The sequence below is a fragment of the Sturnus vulgaris genome, chromosome 24, assembly GCF_052056855.1.
Source record: "Sturnus vulgaris isolate bStuVul1 chromosome 24, bStuVul1.hap1, whole genome shotgun sequence".
Taxonomy (NCBI): domain Eukaryota; kingdom Metazoa; phylum Chordata; class Aves; order Passeriformes; family Sturnidae; genus Sturnus; species Sturnus vulgaris.
Genome location: NC_142266.1, coordinates 6,175,166 through 6,197,880, shown reverse-complemented (window position 1 = coordinate 6,197,880; position 22,715 = coordinate 6,175,166). Strand labels below are relative to the sequence as shown.

At 52.8% G+C, this 22,715-nt stretch overlaps 2 protein-coding genes across 5 annotated transcripts; one reads left to right on the top strand and one right to left on the bottom strand.

The window, feature by feature from the left end:
• The first annotated feature begins 8 nt into the window (after positions 1 to 8).
• Positions 9 to 7,883, top strand: PPT1 (palmitoyl-protein thioesterase 1). Of its 4 annotated transcripts, none has more exons than XM_088178200.1 (10): positions 9 to 98; positions 2,567 to 2,660; positions 3,893 to 4,002; positions 4,754 to 4,881; positions 5,140 to 5,210; positions 5,868 to 5,970; positions 6,048 to 6,138; positions 6,249 to 6,400; positions 6,431 to 6,611; positions 6,912 to 7,883. In XM_088178200.1, exons 3-10 carry the CDS (start codon positions 3,913 to 3,915, stop codon positions 7,032 to 7,034), a joined length of 939 nt encoding a protein of 312 aa, XP_088034326.1. In that variant the 5' UTR covers positions 9 to 98; positions 2,567 to 2,660; positions 3,893 to 3,912; the 3' UTR covers positions 7,035 to 7,883. The 4 variants fall into 4 exon arrangements, with proteins under 4 accessions (XP_088034326.1, XP_088034328.1, XP_014741067.2 ...); XM_088178202.1 differs by having other exon boundaries at positions 26 to 98; positions 6,249 to 6,347; positions 6,540 to 6,611; XM_014885581.2 differs by lacking the exons at positions 9 to 98; positions 2,567 to 2,660 and adding an exon at positions 3,511 to 3,657 and having other exon boundaries at positions 6,249 to 6,347; positions 6,540 to 6,611.
• On the bottom strand, positions 7,746 to 19,753 carry CAP1 (cyclase associated actin cytoskeleton regulatory protein 1). Its single transcript, XM_014885569.2, has 13 exons — positions 19,699 to 19,753; positions 14,824 to 14,936; positions 14,367 to 14,467; positions 13,891 to 13,968; positions 11,950 to 12,093; positions 11,767 to 11,852; positions 11,528 to 11,633; positions 11,254 to 11,425; positions 10,534 to 10,709; positions 10,223 to 10,346; positions 10,040 to 10,122; positions 9,435 to 9,578; positions 7,746 to 9,104 (listed from the first exon to the last, which is right to left on the bottom strand). The coding sequence occupies exons 2-13, from the start codon at positions 14,915 to 14,917 to the stop codon at positions 9,021 to 9,023; spliced, it is 1,392 nt and encodes a 463-aa protein (XP_014741055.2). The 5' UTR covers positions 14,918 to 14,936; positions 19,699 to 19,753; the 3' UTR covers positions 7,746 to 9,020.
• Positions 19,754 to 22,715: the final 2,962 nt, after the last annotated feature.

Genomic DNA, 22,715 nt, shown 5'->3' with positions numbered 1-22,715 from the left:
GCGGAGGGCGGCGTTGCCGTGGCAACCGCGCGTCTGTCATGGCTCCCTGCGTTAATTAATGCTCGTAATTGAAAACAAAGGCATGTACGGTAGTGACGGTAAGTATTAGTAGTAATGACAATTAACTGAGAGAGGAATAACCAACCCAAACGTGCGATGTCCAGTGAACGTGTTCACCATCCTTTGGTTGATGCCAGACCCCAGTTTCTATACTGGGAACGAATTTTCATGTGTGAGAAACAAAGCTCACTCTTTAAGATTTTTAGAAATTTAATAAGAGATAAAAGGGACAGTTTCGAGCGCTGGGGTGCTTTGGTAAACTTCCAAAAGCACACCATTAACTATAATAACTCTTCTTATATATTCTCTCATTGCATTGCATGTTAATGAATATTCTATATATTCAAACATTCCTTTAAGTTTACATGCTCTGAATATTCTTTATCTTAGTTCGACCCTTGACCTCATCTTAGAGTGCATGCCACAATGCAGATGTGATTTGGGAGTCTTTTATTTCCTCACAAGGCCACCTGCTCTGTGATTTGATTGTTATTGATAATTGAGGGCCAGTGGTGGATTCTTCAGTGTTATTTGTCTGGTTCTTTTCAATGTTATCATACAGCCATTTTTTCAACTACTTTTGATCAACATTAGCAATTTCACTATTGTCAGTTAGTTACAAAAGTGAAAGCATTTAATATTACACAGTCCCTATTTTAATATTATTCAAAGGCCTAAGCTATAATATATTTATCACATTACTATTTACATTAGCTATGTGGTACATACAAAAGCTGACAGATTATACTATATCAAAAAGCAGTTAAAAGGGATTACAAATTGTACTGTATCAAAATCCTTATGATTAATAAATAATTCATTGGCTGTTCTTACCCAAACCAAAATCCCCAGCAGCTGCTTTGGTGGGAGATGCTGTACCAGATGTTGGAGCTGCTCTCAGTGTAGTTATCAGAGCCTCTCACACCCTCAGAGCCCCAAACCCCTTGAACCAGACCTGGGAACACAATCCAGTTTCACTTCACTCTTTGAGGAAAGGGTTTCAGGAGCTCTGTCTGGGATCTGGATCCTCTTTTGGTACCCTTGGGGAGGATGGCAGCCCATTCACTCCCTGCTGCACTCAGGGGGGAGCAGAACTCCCCAGCTTCTCTGGGAAGGGGGCAGCCCAAACTCACACCACTTTGGAGTCTAAACTTCTCTTCAGTGGCCACATCCTGAGCAGAAAATGCCTTCAAAGAGGCTCTCAGCAAGAATGGCAGCAGCTCAAGGCTCTCCCTCTTTATCCCTTTCCCTGCCTCCCCAGAGCCCTGCTCAGGGCTGCCAGCCCGACCTCTGTAATGCCATCAATTATTTTTTGCCTCAGTTGCTTCTAAGCGGGGATGAAGGCTAAATGAATAATCAGCTTGTCTCATTAAGGAGAGGAAAAAAGCCTCAGGAGTCTCCTTGCAGAGGGTGTGAAAAGCCTCTGGTTAAAAAGTAACATTGCTGCTTCATTATGGATTTACTTCATCCCAGAACAAGCTTTGCTGGAAATAGCTGCAGGCTGGGCTGGCTTCCAGCTTCAGCAATCCATGGATCCCGTTTGGGATCTGTCCATGCTGCAGGGCTCCTCCTTCCCCACGGGCTCAGGGCACTGCAGCCACTGGGTGCCAAGGGGAGCAGGTTGGGACCTGGATCTGGACAGAGGTGGCTGAAGGTGCTGCCCATCCCCCTGTGCCCCCTCCCAAGCCCGTGGCTCTCTCTCCACAGCAGGGCCCTCCTTTGCCCAGTCCTGGATGGACAGTCCAAAGGCTGGGTCCAGGCCAGGCAAAGAGGCTGAAGGGCTGCAGAGAGGGAGAAGGAGCTGCCCCAGCCACTCTGGGGATCCTGAGGGACAAGAGCAGAGTTCAGTGGTGTCACCTTTCCCTTTATCTCCATGTAGTGACCATCCCACTGCTGCCACTTGATGGCATCAGCTCATCCATCCTCTGCTCCTGACTCCTGCCAGCAGCAGAAGAGCTTTGCTCAACTCCAGACACGAAGAATCAGAGAATCATGGAGTGGTTTGTGTTGGAAGGGACCTGAAAGCTCATCCTGTTCCACCCCAGCCATGGCAGGGACACCTTCCACTGTCCCAGGCTGCTCCAAGCCCTGTCCAACCTGGCCTTGGACACTGCCAGGGATCCAGGGGCAGCCACAGCTGCTCTGGGCACCCTGTGCCAGGGTCTGCCCACCCTGACAGGGAAGAATTGTCAGACTCTGTCTTTTTGGAGAGACATTTCCTACCTTGGCATTTCTCTGCTGAATTCAGGACACTTTTCCTGCCTGGCACAGAGCTTCTCACTCACCCACTCCCTCGACCCTCTCCCCATCTCCAAATGCATCCAGATGGGTCCCATGTGGAGCTCTTCCTGCTTTGAGTCATCCCTGTCCCCAAAATAGTCCAGAGCTCCGGTTTGCCAGGTGCTACAACACATTTTCTTTGGGAGAGGGGGTGGGCTTGGTGTCAGTTTTGACTCAGTGCAAAGAAAAGAATCCATTGCTGAGAGCAGGTTTGTTTTTTATCCAGGGATGTGCTGTTGGTTTCTGTCTGGCCCCAAGTTACCTGGCTGATGAGAAGTCCAGCTGCAGTGGGAGCAATAATCCTTGCCACTATGCCAAAGGTATTTGTGATTCCCAGCAGGATCTGGGGAGAGAGAGAGAGAGCAAAGATTTCCTGAGTGAGGCAGGGAGGAAACTGTCACCAGGAGGGAGAGGAGTGGGTGCTTCCTGTCTCTTCCCTCAGTGCAGGAATACTGCCTGGAGTGCTGAGAAACATTAGGATAGTCCCTGCAAGAGTGGGGAGGATTTTAAGCCTTTATTTCACCCCTCAATTTCCAATACCAGCAGCTACAGAAGAAAAAGGGAGAGCAGGAATTGCAGAGGCCTTGTGGGACTGGGAAAGGGAAGGATGCAGAGCCAGGGAAGGCACAAATGTGCAATATCCACGTGGTTGATACCGATGCCTGCGCCTGGCATGCTGATTATTGTCAAGGCCAGCATGAGAAGGGCCACAATGACTGTGGGACTGCAGCCAAGGCACGGCACGGCCACCAGGAAGGTGGCTGGGAGCAGCTTCCCTTGGGAGGAAATGGGAAATGCTTTACAACAGGCCACGCAAGTGTGTTGGAAAGGTTGGGTGGCAAATGAAGGCTTATCCTTAGTCGGTGCTGAGAAGAATTTCCTGACGGCTGCTGTGCCAAGCACCCGCCTCTGCAGGGGGAAATCAGCCAGGATGTGCCCCAGCCCATGCCCAACGCCCGGCAGGGCAGAGAGGATGCAGTGCCACGTGGACAACACGCAGGCAGCGGCCTCGTGGATTTCCTGGGGCGGGGAGCGGGATTGCCGCAGGATTTGGGATTTCTGGGTGGGATCGGGAACGGCGGGGCTCGAACCTGCGACCCCAGAGGGGAGGGCCCCGCTGTTAGGCCACGCCCCCACGGAAACCACGCCCCCGATCTGGTTCCCCCCCCCGGCCCCGCCCCTCCCGTTGCCGCCGGCGGGTCATGTGACGGAACAAGATGGCGGCGCTCAGGGTGGCGGTGCCGGTGCTGGCGCTGCTGGGGCTGTGCCTGGGCTCCGCGGCCGCCGTCACGCCCCTGGTGATCTGGCACGGCATGGGTGAGCCGGGACCCTCCGCCAGCGCCCGCGGGGGCGGCGGGGCTTGGCTGGGGGCCGAGCAGGACCGAGGGGCGCTCGCTCCGGTGTCCCCCTCCTCCGGACCGCCGCTATCCGCGGGGCCGGGAGGTGCTGACCCTCCTCGGCCGGTAACTCCCGGTCCCGTGGTGTTTTTGTGGAGGTGAGGTGAGGGCCGGGGCCGTGGCGTGGTGATGCATCCCGGTGTTCTCTCTGGCAGGAGACAGCTGCTGCAATCCGATGAGCATGGGCTACATCCAAAAACTGGTGGAGAAAAAAATCCCGGGGATTTACGTCCTGTCGCTCAAGATTGGGAGCAACATGATCCAGGTAAGCCGGATGTCACTCGGGTGTCTGCGTGCAGGGGTGGGGCTGAAGTTACTGCAGTCCGTGGTTTTAACAGGATTCCACAAAGATTCCTGCTGTGCTTTCCCTGCTAATTTTCTCTCCTCAGTGAGGTAAACAGTTTTGGCAGGTAAAACCCGATAAAGTCCAGCTAATACCTGCAGAAAAGCACTGGGGGAAAACAAATCCCTGACCTAAATTGGATTAATATGCAAATCCAGTGATTAGCACACTCTAACCACTGCAGGTAATACGTGGGATGGGTGCTGTGCTGAGGCAGAGCCTTATCCCTGGCCATGCTTCTTGATTTGCAAACATTTATTTACTTCAGTGTAATAAATTACACACTTCTGCACCTTCATGGTTTTTAACAGTTTTTTGTAGTCCTATGGAATTGCTTTAAATAATTTCTCAGGACAGTGTGGAGTGTAGGTGGTTTTCTGGGTTCTGGAGAGATTTGAGTTTTAATTTTTATATATGTATATATATGAACAAAATCTGAAGAGATTCAAGTTGTGAAGAAGTTTGAGGAAATGTCACTGTGCCATATGAGACAGTTTTGCCAACCAGAGCAGGACGTGGTAAAGGGAAGTCTCAGAACTGGAATTTCACTTCTGTTCCTGTAAAAGCTCAGGTCCTCTTTCAAAACCACAAAAGTCAGTGATCTGTATGCAGAGCTTAAAACAACACCAGCACGGCAAAGGTACAAATGATCCATCCTAATCTGATCCCTCAGGATGTGGAGAACAGCTTCTTCATGAATGTCAACGATCAGGTGAGGGAGGTGTGCAGCCAGCTGGCCACGGACCCTCACCTGCAGGGAGGCTACAACGCCATGGGCTTCTCCCAGGGAGGCCAATTCCTGTAAGTCTGTGCTCCTGCCCCAGCTCCAGGGACTCACATCCTCATTTAAGACCCTTCAGAAGTGCTCAGCAGACACAAACTGCTAAATTCCTAAAGGCAGCAGTGCTCCAAAGGGGGCAGCTTGTGTTTTCCTGCAGCCCTGCTCTTCCAGGCAGGGTTAAATCCCTTGGCAAATGTGACACAAGTGGCCAAACCCACGCAGAACCTGCACCTGTGGCCTGGCCATGCTTTGCTCAGCTCTTTCCTCTTCCCCCACAGGAGGGCTGTGGCCCAGAGGTGCCCTGCTCCTCCCATGCTCAACCTGATCTCCATCGGGGGACAGCACCAAGGTAGTGTCCCCTGCAGCTCTCACACCTCCTGGGCACCTTTTGGGGCTCTCCTAAACTCTGATCACTTTCTTATGGGTTAAATTGTCCTTTTGTTCTTGTCTGGAGCTGGTGATCTGTTTGGCCCAATTAGTGTTTGCTGATTTCATTATCTTGATCTTGCTTAACTGGCAGTGAAAAGGGATCTCTGTCAGTACCTGGTTTCACTGCCTGGGTGAGATTCTTACACACCTTGGGAGCACTTGGCATGAGTTATTCTCTGGGAAATTCCTACAGATTTGTGAAACACCCTTCTGGTCACGAGGGTATTTTACAATCAGCATCTAGAAGGACAAAGCCCCAAGGAAAGAGAGATGTGAAATGGAATTAAGGAGGTGTGGAGTTAAGAGTGGCTGGCAATGAATTTCAAATACTCTCCCCTGAGAATTCCAGCAGCATGTTTCTTTGTAGTGGAGAGGGAAGATTTGTAGGGAGCACCCAGCACTCCCCATCCTTTATCTCTGCCACAGCTCCTGGGGCAGGAGGGCTGCCTGAGGAGCTTGCAGGGCTAAAAGCTGCCTGGGTAACTGTTGCTCCTGCTCTGCAAGAAGTGGTTCTTGCACAGCAGGAGGGATGAAGGAGGGATGAAGTGTGGCTGACTGAGCTGTGTCCCTGCCCCAGGGGTGTACGGCTTCCCACGCTGTCCTGGGGAGAGCTCCCACCTCTGTGATTGGATCCGAAAAACCCTGGATCTGGGAGCCTACACAAAGGCTGTGCAGGAGCAGTGAGTACATCCCCCAGGCCAGGCCATGGGAGCAGCTCTGGCATTCCAGGCTGAGCCTTGGTTCCTCCCCTCTCCAGCTTGGTGCAAGCAGAGTATTGGCACGACCCTCTGAAGGAGGAGGAGTACAGGAAAAACAGCATCTTCCTGGCTGACATCAATCAGGAGAGGGTAAGGACAGTGAGCACGAGAGCCTGTGAAGGTTCAGGTTGAAGAGCAGGCACTTTCCCTCTCTCTGGGCTCTCCAGTGGTTTGCATTTTGTTCTCTTACTTCCATTCAGGGCATCAATGAGACCTACAAGAAAAACCTCATGGCTCTGAAAAAGTTTGTGATGGTGAAATTCCTCAACGATACCATGGTGGATCCTCCAATCTCTGAGGTGAGGAAGCCAGGGCAGCTTTTGGGGCTTCCTTGTCTCTGGTTTGTCCTTTGGTGGCAGAACTGGAGGTTGCATAGGGTGAGGCTGGGCACAAACACAGGCCTGACACTGCCCTGCCTCCTGCTGGAAGCCTGCTTGGCTCCTGGGAGCCCTTCAGCAGCTGTTCCTTCCTTTTTATCCATTTTTGTGCAGTGGTTTGGGTTTTACAAAAGTGGCCAAGCCAAGGAGACCATCCCACTGCAGGAGACCTCACTGTACAAGGAGGTGAGTTCTGAGGGGTGAGGGCTTCTGTTGTGTCCCCTCTTTACTGTCCCTGGGGCCCCACAACTCTGCTCTTGTCACTCCTGTGGAGCTCTTTGTTTGGGGGGATATTTCCCTCCAGCCACTCTTGGCATTGGTGAAACTCAGGGAATGACCCTGGTGGTTCCAGCCTGGCTCAGGATCCCCCTCAGTGTTTCATGAGCTCTGCTCCTGTTAAAGCCTTGCTGCAGGAGTCCCCTGGAATCCCTTTTCCCCCTCCATGAGGAGAGGAGCAAAGGTGGAATCTCCCCCTTCTCCCTGCAGGATCGCCTGGGGCTGCAGGAGATGGACAAAGCAGGGAAGTTGGTGTTCCTGGGGGTGAAGGGGGATCACCTGCACTTCTCAGAAGAGTGGTTTGACAGCAGCATCCTCCCCTTCCTGCAGTGAAGCTGCTCTGGGAGCACTGGGCAGGGTTTGTCACTGTAACTAACACCAGCCACTGTGCAACAGCACTCGGTGCATCCAAACCTGCAGGGATTTGGGGAAGGGGAACAAGAAAGGGGGTTTAGCACAGCAGGGTTTGCCAGGATGTAATTCCACTCCCATCTGGGCAGAGCTTTGCTCTGACTCTGACACACTCCAGCCTGCACAGGGCCTGGTGAATCCACCTCAGTTCTCAGAGCTGTGGCTGAGCTGGGCCCTGGGTGAGGGCAAAGCTGTGGCAGAGGTTTGTTCTCCATCCCCTGTTCCTGCAGGACACACTGGCAGTATTAACCCAACTCACTAGTGCAGGGATCAGCAAAACTCATGGTTCATGTTCCAGCCCATCCTTCAAGATGGGGGGGGAAAAGGCCAAATTTAGGGGTTTCTGGGAAAAAAAAGAGGGTTTGGAATTCAGCTTCAGTTTTAACAGCTTGAACAGTTTTCAACTAATGGCTTGGTTTGTGCTCTTTTGTACAACTGCAATCAATAAAAAACTTTCCATCTAACCAACTAAAAAAAAAAAAAAAAAAGCTTGGACACCTACTGACTGTGTTTGCAGGGGAGCTGAGGAAATCTGGGCAAATATTCAAAGGAATCAAAGCAGGGTCAGGCAGAGAGGGGCACCTTGTCCTGCCTGAGTTCCCATGTGCCCCCAAGAAGAGACAAGAGCCACAGTAATGAGCAAGTTGGCATTAACTTTATTCTATCTTCTGTATAATCTTAAGTACATAAGAAAGGTTTTTTCACAAGCCTCAGGAGAAGACAAGTACAAGTCACAGGACAGTTTCAAAATAAAAAAAAAAAATTGCATAATTTTTCTTTTTTTTTTTTTTTTTGTAAGTTTTGTACTAGAGAAAAAGAACATTGACACTTTACAGAAGAAATGCATTTAAGATATGCTTATGCCACCCGAGGCGTTGGAAAAATGAAGGTCAAAGCACGTGCAGCTCCCTTTATGGGTCAGTACAGTACTGTGTGATCCATCACTCTGCTCCAGGGCCCTGGAACAGAGGCTATGAGCTTCCACCAAAATAAAGAGCCAAGCAACAAGGGGGAAAAAAAGGGGAGGATTCAGTGGGGGCTGATTGCAGATGAGGAAGAAGAGAGAGAGTGATGAACCGACTTGATCCAACTCGGGTATTTACAACTCTGCACTACTGACCTGGAATGGAGGAGCCCTTCCTCTGGGGAAGGACACAGGTTCAGAAGAACCATCCTGGGAGACTGAACCTGAGTTCAGCTGCTCCAAGAAGGAAGCCCTGGGGCAAAGGTTCTCTTGTGAAGGTGGAGGGCTCATGGAATGAGAGGTGCTCAGCTCCAGGCTGCTGGGTGGCCGTGGTGACACCACTGCAGCCTTCCTGTGGCACTGGGGAATGAAAGCCTCCTGTCATGGCACAATCAGGAATGCACTGAGCTAGTGGGAATGATGGAAGAGAAATCAGGGTGGAATTGGCCCAGGTCCTCAGCCTTTGGTCCGACAAAAACCGTTCCCATGTCCTGTGATGCCACCAACTGCTCCAGAGAGCTTCCAGGACCTTGCCAAGACATCTGCCCGAGGAGCTGGGTACTGTGGCCTCCGACAGACACCGTCACTCGTTAAAAAGGGAACAATATTCCTCTCACATGAACAGTTTTGCTTAAAGGCAATTACAAAAACAACACTCTGAAAGCCAACTGCCAAGACTGGCTGTGAAGTTCACCGAGACTCTGATCGATTGGTGCAGTTAGATGGGACAAGGGGAGAGAAAAATAAACCTTCCTGCTGAGAGAGGTGGACAATCACTGAGCCCCAGGCAGAGGAATCTCAGTGATGGCAGGCAGCTGTGTCTCTCGGGTAGAAGAGAAGCAGTTTGAGAGCAGAAAGGTACAAGAAATCTAAGAGAATCATCTGAAAGCAGATTTGTCCCACAGCAGGGCCAGGGGAGGGCATGAACCTTGGAGCTTTTCAGCTTAGCCAGCAATTTCTGTCACAGTGGTAACCAACTTCTGACCGTTCCACACTGTCTTGAACTGTTCTGGGACAGGGAATTCAGTCTGGAGGGGAAAAACAGAAATCTGTAGTCAAAAATCAGTTTATGACTCAGATCAGTAAGCATTCCCACTGCTTCAGGCATTTCTTGTCTCATCTTTGTGCTGTTACCTCCTGTACCACCACTGGTGCCTGCTCTGCCCCCAAGAGATCCTGAGGAAGGAGCAGATCTCACAAACCTTATGTAAAGATATTTTTTCCTGTTTTTTTTCTTTTTTAAATCAGATCATCATTCACAACCTCCAAACTCTACAAACCATCCCCCACTGTAACCAACACTTCCTGCAGGGCTCAAATCCCAGCTCCAGCATCCTGCATCCCAAAGCAGCACTTACAAAGTCCCCCCCCTCGGTGGGGATGAGGACGTTCATCTCCGAGGACTTGGCACTGACGATCTCGCAGTCGAGGGAGCTCTTGCTCAGGTACACGTGGCACCCATCTGTCTTGTTGATGGAAATTGTTGGCACTTTACCCATGACCTGGCAGGGCCAGAGCAGAATTAGGTTAAACAGGACAACCACAGCGTTTTTTGGTGTGTTTTCTTTCAAGGCAGGAGGTTTGACTGCAAGCTCTCCCCATGACAATCACACAGGATTCAAATATTCCCGACTTTAGCAAAAATCCAAAGTTTTTGTTTGCAATTTTTTGTGCTGATCTCTTCAGAACAAGACTTGAGCTGGCACTAGGCAAACTGACCATGTCAAATCAGATGCCCAAAGTGAACTGGAATAAATCCTACTGCTGGCCTCCTGCTTTGGCAGCCAAAATCAAACCTCACAGAGCCTCAGCTCTTACCCTGAGCCCTGAAACAACTCAAAGACACAAATTTCAGCCCTTTCCCAAGGGATAGATGATATTTCATGGATATTCTCCATAGCTGCACATTCCCGGTCTAGAAATACAACTGCTCCAGAGCCAGGAGACAGAACAGGTCACTCACCTGAACTTTGACATCCCTGCTGTTGATGATCTCTACAATGCCCACCACGTCATCAAACACCAGCCCCAGCTTCTTGCAGTTATCTGCAAAGAAAAGCAGATCAGGGCACAAAGATTTTGGAGGCTTCAGCTCCTGCACACACAGCAGCAGGCAGAGGCAGCTTTCAGGGCTCTCCCCACTCACCGAGGGTGATGGAGTTGATCTTGCCTTTGATTTGGAGTGTACTGTTTGTGCACTTGAACACATATGCTACCTGCTTCAACTCTGTGTCACTGATGACCAGGTTAGTGGCATTCTCCTGGTTTTCCTGAAAAGGCAGGGGAAACACACTTCATTTTCTGAATGCAGAGCAATTAATCCATAAAAATCCCTTTAAAAACAGACAGGTGCCTTCAGGCTTGTGCCTCTTAGGAGAAAGGTCTCCAGAAGAGCCCCCTTTGCTTCTCCAAAGCTCCCATCCCTCCAACCCACTCCTGCCAGCACCAGGCACTCACCACTCTCCACTTTTTGCCTTCTAATTCTAGCAATGGAGGTGCCTTTGGGGAGGGATTTGCATTACAGGCTGGTTTGGGAGCAGTGAAAGGTTTGGGGCCGCTTCTCACGGGGCCCCCTTGGTTCTTCAGGGCTGGATTCTTGTGGGTTTTCATGTCATCTGAGACGTGCCTTAAGCCTGCAAGAGAAGGCAAAGCTGAGCCCCAGCTCCCCTCCAGGAATGCAGCTCCACAAACTCGAGACATCAGTGGTTACACCAACCAAGATAACTCTTGTCACAACACAAATAAACTCCTGAAACTGGGGCTAAGTCGAGCCCAAGTGTGAGTGGCAGGAAGGGGAGGAGGAAGCAGGAAATGCTGGTGCAATATTGACAAGAACACAACGTGAACCACAGAACCAGAACATGCCAGCTTTTCTTCCATTCTGCAGCTGGAAAAAAAACCTGCACCTCATGTCCTGATGTGCTCACCAGGTAGCACAAAAAAAGGAAAAGTGTTGGTATTTACAGCCAGAGGTTCATGAGGGTGACAGTTCTCCCCCAGGAGTGCTCGCTTTGTCCTGGCAAAGCGCTGCCCCTGGCTTCCAGCCCCAGACTGGGACCAGATGGGTTTTTATGGACTTTTTAAGCAGGTGCATGGAAGGACAGCAGGAAAACAAGGAGCAGCAGCAGGAGGAGCAGCAGCAGAGCAGTTCCCTCCCTCCCTGTGCCCCTCACGTACCCGAGGTGATCCCTTCTCCCCGGTTGATCTGGGCGAAGAGCGCCGAGCGCGAGGCTGAGTCGTCTGTGCTGGAGCTCACGGGGGCAGGAGGAGGGGGAGGCCCTGGAGGTGGGGGTGCAACCCCAGCTGGGGGAGGAGGTGGTGCTTTAGCCCCTGCTGTGGCTACAGGACCCTGGAAAAAGAGGGAAGAGGAAAGGTGCTCACACCAGCTCTGTCTGTGCCTCGGTGACCGCGCCAGGCTCGCCCCAAGCTCCCTGCCAGAGGCAGCACTCACTGTTTTGCTCCAGGTCAGCCCTGTGGTGTGGTACTCTTTGATGTAGGCCTGCAGCTCTGTCCAGATGCTCAGATAAGCTTTCACCCAGTCCACTTGTTTTTTATCTCTGAGAACACAAAGAGATCAGAGAAGGAGGAATTAAAAGGCTGAGGAAAGCAGCTGTGGTCAGACCCTGGAGCAGCCCCTGCACACCCAGCTGGCCAAGTTCAACAGCATCCAAAGAGAAAAGGTGAACTTACACGTCCTTGTACTCCTTGAGGATCCTGTTGGTGTAAAACATGGCAGCATCAGTCATTTCCTTCACATAAGGACCAGGCTTTGGAGCCTAGAGCAGAAAGAACACGTTGGCACAGAGCAGCCCAGCAGGGAGCCAGACTCTCCCCAGCAGCCCAAAGAAAATCCCTTCCCACTGGAGTCCTTACCATGGCCACCCAGCCCAGGGCTGGAATGCTCTCACTGACTGCTGATAAGTGATTGAACAGTTTGCTACCACGGTTCTTCTCCCTGAAATTCTGCACAGCCTGGATCTGCTCCGAGATGGGTTTGAGCAGCTCTGAGAACGCGTTCTGCACAACGACACAGAGAGACAGCAACAATTAAGGACATTAATTAGCTGGAATGGCTGCACAGCTGAGGTGATGGTGATCAGAACAAGATTCCAACTGGCACCAGTGACTGCTCCAGCTCCTGTCCAGGCCTGGCCCTCTCCAAGGCAGGCTTGGTCCCACAGCCCAGCTCCTCCAGGGCTGAAGTCATTGCTCCCATCGGATCGGCGCAGTGGGAGAACGCCAAGAACTGTGACTCATGTTCAATCCAGGAGACACTGACAAAGCTTGTTAGTAACGAGGACAGAAATAGCATTTGCCTTTCCTGGGCTCTTTTGTTCCAACACAGTTTGTTAAATTTTTCCTCTCCTCCATGAACCCTCACAGAAAGGCACCAACAGCCTGCCCCACAACCAGAGTCCCACTAAGTTCAAAGGTCACCCCCATCAAGCCAGACTTCAGGATTCCAGTTATTTCTCAAGTCGATCCTTTAGTATCTGGATGGTAAAAATGTGTTCCTGTGTGCTGTTCCCTTGGAATGCTGACTGGAAGTGCCAGAAGTGCTCTGGGGTCAGAGCACAGCCAAGAGCCAGTTCCATGTTTCCAGAGATGCCTCTGAGGCAACTTTTCCTTCCTTTAGCATCGGAAAGTCTCCTGCTGGTGGCAGCAGAGAGAGACAAATTTGGGCAAAACTTGCTTTCCAAAGCCTCAGCTTCTGCTTTTGCTGCCCTTTCCTCTGTTTAGATGAAAACTGAGAGGTCCCAAGCACCGCTGGCCAGGCCACACTTTCAGAAGCTCCAGCCCAGCAGCACATTCCAGTCACAGGATGGGGAAATTCTTCAGCACAAGCACTGAGAGTTCACACATTTTGCATTTTAAACTGGCTGCTCCAGAATTAGACTCCTGCCAGACAACCTGCACAAAAAGCTACCCTACATTAAGGCTGTTCTTTGTTCATAATCCTTTATTTAAATAACGTGTCCGTGGGATTTGGAAGCAGATTCTCAGGCTAGAGGCTGCACAGAGCTGCATCCCAGCAAGCCTGGTGAAACATAACAATCAACCCTTCAACGCTGATTTTGGGGAAAAAGATGCAGATCTATTTTGCAGTGAATAGGAAAGGAGCACAGAAATCCAGCTCCCACAATGTAACAGTAGAAGCCACAACTGAGATAATAACTGCAAAGAAAAGCAAGGTGGGATCCTGTTGCTCTGGAAAAACAGTTCTCAGCAGGGAAAAGCCAATGCATTCAGGATCAGATTCTCAGCCACACATCCTGCTGAGAAGCAGCAGCCCAGGGTAAAGTGTTAAATTACCTGCTAAGGACAAATCAATCCTAAAAGCCCAGCAATTACTCAGAGGCCATTCAGTAGAGACAAGTGTCTGCTCTGCTCCTGGAGGAGTTTGATGCCTCAAAGTCTCTGGGCATCACATGATGAAAAGCAGGAGCTACACAAATCCCAGGGTGGCTCCTGGCTCAGACAAGATGCTGTCTGCAGGTTCTCAGGGAACACTGATTGAGCAGAGCTGGTGCCAGGTGAAACTGGAGACAGAAGCTGTGAGCTGACACCCCGAGGCTGCTCTGACAGCTCCACAGTTGTTGCTGTAACAACTGGGAAATGGCAGTTCTGCAGCTCCCAGAACCAACATCCAGGATTCTGCCCAATGTTGGGGAGCACCCAGAGCAGTTCATGTGTCCCCAGTCCTCCTCAAGTTCCTCTTTTGGCCCAGCTGTGACAGCCCAGGTTCCCCCAACACTCACAGCCACCCCTGACCCTGAGGACAAAGGTTTCTGGTCAGGGATTGCCCACACTCACCTCTGCTGGCTGCTGATGCTGAGATGCCACCACCAGAAGAGCCCTCTCACTCATCAAACCTGCATGGACCATCTCAGCCTAAGGACAGACACAAACATGAGCGAGATTCCCTTGTGCCACATGAACAAATCATCCCATCTGTGAGGAACCAGCCACAGTGACCTCAAAGCACATTCCTGGAGAAACCCATCCCCAGAGGACCCTCACCAGGGAGACACAGCTCAGGGCTGGGGAGTTTTCAGGCCTCCTAGAGGCCTGCACCAAGGTCTTAAGGATTTCCAGGACAAGGTTTGATTCATCCTGTGTGTGTAGGTGGCAACCTGGAGGTTATCTGGGCATCTGCTCTGAATCCTCAGGGATTATAAAGATCCTGGGATACAGTGCTAGAGGAATGCAGATTCTGACAGCAAACTTGGCCTTTCCAGCCCTAAGGACAGGCAGAACCTCAGGAGCAGAGGGAGAACAGGAGTCCTTACGTGTTTCTGCACATCCCCACCGACTTCTTTGCTGATCTTGGTGTACTCGGCCACCGGCCCGGCCAGAAGGGCATCAAAAGCCTGCACGTACTGAGCCACTCCTGTGGAGAAAAACCAGAGCACAGGGATCACCAGGAGCATCCCACAGGCTGCCACAGCCCCAGGCTGCACCTCCCACCTGCAGGAGCTCAGCCCAGAGCTGAGGAAATGCTGCAGCCACAGAGTTTTTATCTTCACAGGGCAGGAACCGCATCCCCCGCGCCTGCACAGGAGCCGCTGCCGGCCTCGCTCCCCTTCCCTTCCCTTCCCTTCCCTTCCCTTCCCTTCCCTTCCCTTCCCTTCCCTTCCCTTCCCTTCCCTTCCCTTCCCTTCCCTTCCCTCCCCAGCTCTCCCCGTGTGCCCCGTGCCAGCTCTGCACAGCTGCTGGCACTGCCCTGGCAGGTACTTTGGGCCTCACCTTTGGCAGAGCCATCTCCACACATGCCAGGGCCTTGGCACACGGTCTCCAGGCGCTCCACAGCCTTCTCCAGCCGCTCCACCAGCCTCTCCATGTCTGCTGCTGTCCACAACCTGCACACACAGGAGACAATTACCTCCGTCCTCACATGCCACTGAGGGTTTATGGCTGTCTGCTACAAGCTCTACCAGTCCAAGGAGAATCATTCCTGGCCAGCAATGCACCCTGACATTAGCAAAGACAGCTGGGTTACACAACAGCCTCTTGCTGTTGCCACACTCGCTCCTTAAGAGTTTCTATTTCATTTCAAGTACTCCTTACATATGTAAGGACATAAAACTTCCACGTTCTAACCTCACAGTGACACCACTCAGTGACACAAAGGTTGTCTGCCCAGGTTCTCACTGCGGTCAGCTCCTGGCCAAAGTCCCAGCTGTGACCACACAGCTCAACTGCTTTGCTGGGAGCTCACATGCTCCAGGTGAAAACTACCGGGTTTGAATCTCCAAATGCATCTGGAAGGACCTCCTGGAGTCCTGAATTGCTCCCAGAGGCATCTGTAAGCCCAGCATCACTCCAGCACAGAGCCTGAGCCACCCTGGCACACGCCAAGGGGAGCAGCTGCAGGAGCTGAGGCGGCAGAGCTGCTTCTGCAACAACGCGCCCCTGTTCTTCCTCTGCAGCTCTGCAGAGCCTCCTCTGCAGCCACTGCACAGGAAAGAGGCTCAGGCACGCAAGCCATTTGCTGCATCTCATCTGGAAAAAGTCTTAAAAGTCACATAAACTTTCCATTAATTACTGCTTTGCACCAAGCAACAAGACAGGTCATGCTCCCAGCACAGTAATGCCCAGGGAATGCAGGGAGAGAGCAGCAAAGTCACCAATGGCATTTTTATCTTATCACCACTCATCAGAAGATTTTACAGCATGAATCACGATGGTGGCCTGGACACAGCTTCCTTGTGAAGTGGTTGCTGCAGCCTGCAAGAAGCTCAAAGCCCTTCCTGGAGGAGGGGGTCCTTCCCAAAGCATTCCCTAGAATGCTCAAGGAGGAAGGCAGGGTTTACTCAGCTGAACTCACACTGGATCCCCTCTGAGAGGAAACCTCAAGTTCTCACTCGAGTTTTGCTTTTGTTCACAAGCCCTCTCAGCCCGGCTTCAAAGTCCACGTTTTCACCTCATTTCCAGAGGATGTGGGGCAGATCCAGCATTAGTCATGAGCCCAGCACTGATGTCACAAGACAAACAAGGCCGTTTTCCACCCCTCTTGTGCCCGTGCTTGCATCAGGAGAGGCAGCTCTGCTGTGGGGGGCAGGGGAGAGGCCACCCCCCCTTTCCAAGAGGAAGAGAAGTGGTTTCCTCCTCTGTCCACAGAGCCAGAGGACAGACTGTGCACAAAACTGGACAGCAGCGACTGGATGGCTTCCAGACAAACACAAAAAAACCCAAACTCCAGAGTCCAGAGAAGCTGAAACTCCCCAGCAGCCACTCCTGTCATCAGAGTAATGAGCAGCTCTGCTTCTTTAATTGTGAGTGATGAGAATCCCCGAGCAGGATCCTCCGTTCCCTGCTGCACCCGCAGCTCCCCTGGGAGCACGGCCAAGGCGAGCCGGGCTCTGCCTCCCCCGCTGCCAAAGTGTGGCTTCTTCCCCCCAAAAAAACACCTGTTATGGAAGCTGTGCCATGCCAGAGAGGGATGTGGCACAGGGAAGGGCACGGGGCACACAAAGCCGCGGTTCTGCACCGTTGATCTCCCCCCACCACATTCCAGCCGAGGCTCTAATCTCATCAGCCCCATTACCCAGTGGCAAACTGCAGCTCGGATCAGGATTACCAACCACAAAGTCCAGATGGAAAAGCTGCTTCCTACCCCCAGCAGCAAAGCACGCTCGTCTCTGGGTGGGATTTATGTCCTAAAAATCACAGCGTTCCCTGGGATTCACATTCCTTCCTCTCTTCCTGCCATTTGACAAAGTCCTTCCTTGTTTTTCCTGAGCCATAAACTCCCAGTGCTCGATACCAGCTCTGCAAACCTGGTGCTGTCAGGCAGATGGTGAACTCATTTTAATTTCCTTTTAATGGGTGGCATTAGGGCAACTTAAAAGATAAGTCAGTCGGTAAATTGGCAGCAAAATGAGAGCTAAGTGCAGGCAACCCGAAGTCCTGGATATCAGTCCCTCCTCTTGACTCACCCTCCCTGTGCTCTTTGCCCTGTGGATGCAGCTATTTCTGCTGCCTCGATACCCACACCGAATGAAATAAAAAGATTGAGCTGTAATTAAATCAGAGTTCACAACCCAGAGATTAACATTCAGCAAGGAAAATAAAAACAACCCCACAGCGCACTAGGCAGTGTTTTGTCTACCGGCCTGTTTGAATGTCAAATAATTCGACAAAAAGTGACAAATTGACTTCACAAGTCTCAGTGCAAACAATCAGATCTCAATTCCCTATTCTGAAGAGGGAGAGGAGACACACAGACCATCCAGGAGTCATTTTTGTTCTACAGACCATCCTGGAGTCATTTTTGCTCTGCACATCACCCTGTGCTCCAGAGGGATGAGGGAAACTTTTCCAGCTCCCTGTGCAGGGTTGGAGTTCTCTGACAGGGTGGAGATGCAGCTCTCCCTTCCAGGACCACAACACAGGATTTAAATCCAAATTCAATTGAACTTTGATTAGCAGTGGAGCGGAAGCAGCAAACACTCATTTCACCCACGGCCAGAGGGGCCATTCCTTTTCACAGCACATTTGTTCATCTATCAACTGCCCTTTATTCCCATCACAGCCTGGGAACACAGCTCTGGACACACTGTGCCACAAGCAGAGCAGAGCAATAAAAGGAAGGGATTTTATTGGTAAAAATATCAGTTACCCCAAACCCTGCACAGCACAGCAAAAGGAGCTTCCTGTTTGGGAACTTCGAGGAGCTGGCCTGTCCCAACCTCAGAGTGAGCAAATTCTCAGAAAACCACCAAAAATGAAATTATTTGCTTGCCTGAGACAGCACATTAACCTGAGGCTTTCCTTAGACATTCTGGAAGACACAAATGCTGGTTTTATAGCCATAGCAAGTCAAACCTACGCTTCTGCTCACACCGAGCCCGACAAACTGCTGTCAGCACCACGAAATTTGCATCAGCTACTTCCTGTTTCTACAGGCAAAAGAAATAAAGATGGGACAACTAAATTAGGAACATACCACAGTTTATTTCTGAGCTGACACTGGAATATCTCAGGGGATCAGCTACCAGATGATTTCCAACATTTTTATCTGCCAAAAGCCCGAAGAATTTTTTTTTTCTTTTTTAAACAGTTCAGCTCGTCAAGGCAGGAATTATTTGAAGCAAGGCAGGAGTCAAATGGCTGAATTTAGCCAGTGGTCAGGAGCAGCCATGAACACAAGACAGCTATTGCTGGTCCCAGCAGCTGCCAGGACAGAGATCTCAGCTGTTTATAGTCCAACAATACTTGCTGACATTGCGCCAGAACCCGTGCTGGCTGCTCCTGCTATTTCAGATCCACTTTATTTAGAAAACCAAGAGTGCTTAAAAAAAAAAAAATCCATCTGGCCCCTATTCCAGCTTTCCCATACAACAAATCCTCCTGAAGCCATTAAAAATGTTATTTGGTGTTTTATTCACACGTTAAGAGGGGGTTAAAGCTTGGCACTGGAGCAAAGGCTCCTTTTTCAGCACAATTATCTGAATTAGGAGCTTTTCTCTTGCCAGCCTCAGTTGCCACACTCCTCTCACTTCCTTTCCCTGTCAGGGTGATGAATCCACCAGGGAGGTAACCAAGGATGTGGGATCTGAGCTAAACTGGATGCAGCACTGAGCTCCATATCACAAATTCCGAGCATGGAAGCTGCTCAGCATCCCTGCTCCAGCACGGGCCGCTTGGCTGAACTTTCTGCATGAATAATAGGGGGTATTTTTGGCTTTCAGAAAGCTCAGCAATATTCCAGGGACGCAAGGATGGGCTCTGGAAGGGAACAGGCACACACAGCACTGTCTTGATGCCACGGGTTTCTGTTTTTTTTTTTTTTTCAGGCATCTGCAGCACAGGTCTGGGGGAATTCCAGAACCCGATGTGCAAAACAACCCTGCAATTATTATTTTTCCACTTCGCTATCACGAAATCCAATGGAATCACACATTTATCCCATCCCAACCACCCGCAGAACGCAGAGGAGGAACCAGCAACAGGCTGAGGACGGGAACCACCCCGGGGAGATGGAGACGGAACCCGGGGTGTGCAGCACAAAAACCCTCGCTCCAGGCTGCGGCGAACCGGGGAAAATCCGGATCAGCCACCGGGCAACCCCTGCCTGTCCCGGTGAGTCGGTGCAGCCTCGGTAACCGAGCCCCGCGGTAACCGAGCCCCCGGTAACGGAGCCCCGCGGGGGTGTTTGCAGTTCTGTGCCCGAATTAACCCCAAACCACCGCGTTTAGGGCATCTCAACCGGGCCGGGGCTTCTCCCGCCTCCCGGCCCGAGGGGAGCAGTGTTCCTTCGCTCCCCGATGCTGCCGCCGGGGCTGGGCCGTGTCCCCCGCCCGGTGCCCGGTCCTGATCCCGGTCCCCGCTCACTCTCGCCGGTGCCACCCCCAGATCTGGCCGTATCCTAGTGCCAGTCCCTGCTCACCTCCGCGATCAGACCCGACCGTGCCCCGCTCACTCCCACCCTGCGATCCGGCCGTGCCCGGTGCCGATCCCCGCTCACCCCCACGCTCAGACCCGGCCGTGCCCGGTGCCGGTACCGCTCACTCCCACCCGTAGATCCTCAGGCCTGGCCGTTACCGGTGCCGGTCCCCGCTCACCGCCCCCCCCCCCAGACCCTCAGGCCCGGCCGTGCCCGCTGCCGGTGCCGCTCACCCCGCGCCGCTCCCGCTCCGCCGCTCCCGGCGCCGCCCAGCCCCGCCGCGCCCGCCGCTTCCGGCCCCCGCCCCGCGCGCCGGATGTGCGCACGGTGCGCGCGGCGCGGCGCTGCGGGGGGGCGGGGCTTCGGGAAATCCGCCTCGCGATTGGTGGACAGGAACGAGGGCGTGACCAGAATATGTGAGGGGTGCGGTGAATGGGCGGGGCTCCGGGGCCGATGCAGCTCTGCGATTGGCGGATGGAATGAGAGGCGTGGCCTGAGGGTGCGAGGGGCGGGGTTGGGGCGGGGTCCCGTGTGTGGGCGGGGCCAAGGGGCCGGATGGGGCCCGGGACCCTCGGGGTGAATCGCGACCCCCGGAGGGGCTGGGGGGGCTCCGGGGCCCGCGTGGGGTCACACAGAGGGGCTGGGGGGTTTGAGAGCCCCAGCAGAGCCAGCTGGGACCTTCCCCGGGGAAGGGCTGTTGATCCCCCAGGAGGGGCTGTTGGGGTAGTGGGGGTCCTCAAGAGGTTTAGGATCCTCCGAAAGGGGTTTGGGGCGCTTTGGGATGAAGCGAGAGCCTCTGGGAGAGGGGCAAGGCTGAAGGTTGGGGTCTAGAGATGGGGCTGGAGATGTGCTGTGGGCCGCCAGGGTGGGGTTGGGGGGATGAGACCCCCTTGGGTAGGGGTTCGTCCCTCTCTTGCAGGGACAGGGTTTGGTTGAGGAGGGGGGTGGCCTCTGTTGGGGCTGGCAAGAGGTGGATGGGATCAACAGGTCCCCCCAAATGGTACCTGGCTGCAACAGCGGGGGCTGAGGTCAAGGCCCCTCTGAGCCTGGTGGGTGCACGGTGGGAGAAAGGTCCTCAAGGGACACTAAAACAGCTACACCCCTTAAATCCTGGGGGGCATTGCTGGCTCATGCCAAGCATCGCAAAACTCCCGGAAGGTCCCTGTGTATCCAAGGGGACGGAGCACTTCAGAACCCTGAACTCCCAGTCCCCGAGAGGGGATAAATATCATCCCAGATTTGTGGCTGGACAATCCGAGACTGGGATGGTCAAGGGAAAAACAATGGGGACGGAGGGGGAGATGCCTGGAGTGACACGGATTGTTCCCAAGGGGGTTCCGCTGTCTGATTTTGCCATCAGGGCAGGATTTGCTCCAAAGAGGAGTTCGCTGCCGTGGTGCAGCAGCTGGGACGGGGCTGGGATACTGTGCCGGTGAGGACCGGGACACATTGTCGGGCCGGGACACTGTCCCTGTGAGGACTGGGACACATTGTCGGGCCAGGACACTGTCGCGATGGGGACCAGGACACGTTGTCAGGCTGGGAAGGAGGAGGAGAAGCCTCCGCCGCCGTTTCCTGCCCGGCTGCGCTACCAAAGATGGTCACGGCTCGCTCTCTGCCGAGCCGGCAGCGAGGCTCTGCTGACACCTAGTGAAGCTCTCCAGGTCCCGGGACATCCAAAACCTCCGAGGGTTTGATTTCCCTGCTCGGCCGGCGGGTTCGAGCTGCGTGTGATGGATGGGAGAACCCCCAGCTCAGGTTATCCCCCTTTCCTTGGCATCCCCCTCTCCTCCGAGCATCTCCCCAGCTCCCCGCACTGCCCTGGCAGAGCGCTCAGAGCCCAGCAGGATCCACGCTGCCCTCACCCCATCCTTCCCGCACTCACCGAGGCTGTTTTCTGATTTTTTTCGCCTCGTTTTCCACCTTGCCCTCACCCGCTGTGCCCCTTGCCCTGTCTCCGTCAACATCAGACAAAAAATGTGATGTAAAATAGAAAATAAGACACCACCGCCGCCTCTTTTGCATGCGGCAGCTGTCTCGCGTTTTACGGTATCCTAAAAGTCACTGTAGAGAAAAAACAGCCAGGACCTGGCTCAGCAGAGCAGGGAAGGGCAAATCCAGGGGGGCAGCACTGGCAGGAGCTGGAGATCCTCCAGGGCTGGATCCATGGAGAGAGGAAGGAGAAATCCCAGAGAATGGGGAGAGGAGCAAAAAAAATAAAATAAAATAACCTGACAATGGGGAAGAGGAGAGCAGGGCTCGCTGGGGATGCCCCAGCCCAGCCCGTGTTTGCTCGGGGTGGGTCTGCCCGGCTGAACGCGGTTCCTGGAGGAACAAAGATCGAGTTCCTGGTAAGGCTGGGGCACACCGGGGCTGTGTGTTTGCACTCTGCCAGGTCAGCGATCTGCAGGGCTTCCTGGTGCCCGTAAAATGCAGCAACCTGCTCCATCCCTGGCACGTGTTTGGTGCCTCATGTCCCCCCTTTTCCCCCCAAGCACCGTGGGAACGTTTGATTCATTTTCAGGCGTGTTTTGTCTGAAATGTCCCTGTTTCCCCTCAGACAGCCTTTGGCTTTTTGCAGCCACAGGAGAGCACTTGTCCCTTGTTGTGGAGTGAGGAGAGCACTTGGATGAGCTGCAGCCCAGCTTCCTGCCTGGGAAAATTGATTTATTTGGGGTTTTTTTCAGCAGGAATCCACATCACTGCCCCATCATTTCTATCCATGTGCAATAGTCCTGGGACTGGTACAACCTTGGGAACAGTGGCTTTTGCAAAACATTAACCAAAGCCCACCAAAACACATCAGCCTGTGTTTGCAGATGACCAGAGTGACCTCAGTCTGGTGGCACAGACAGGGTGGCCTCTGGGGACAGCTGTGACACCCATCCTGGTGACAGAGCCCAGCACTTGTCCTGCTCCAGCATTCCTGCTGCTCCTTCCCAGGCTGAGCTGATTTCCAGCTGGATCTGGCCCCTGCTCCAGCCTCCCTGGGGACTCTGGGGTGACATCCCTTCCTGTGGGAAACTGTGCTTGGTTCAGTTTGAAGTGTTTGAAACCAGCCCCGGGTGATTCCTTCTGCTCCTGGATCCTTCCAACCCAGGGAAATCCATCCTCACCAGCAGCCACTGGAATGTTTCACAAATCCTGCTGCCAGATAAACCCGAGGATTTTTGCCCTTTCCCTGCAGATAGGGAGGGGGTTTATTCCTCACCCTCTGCAAGGAGAGACTTCACACTTCCACTTTTTTCCC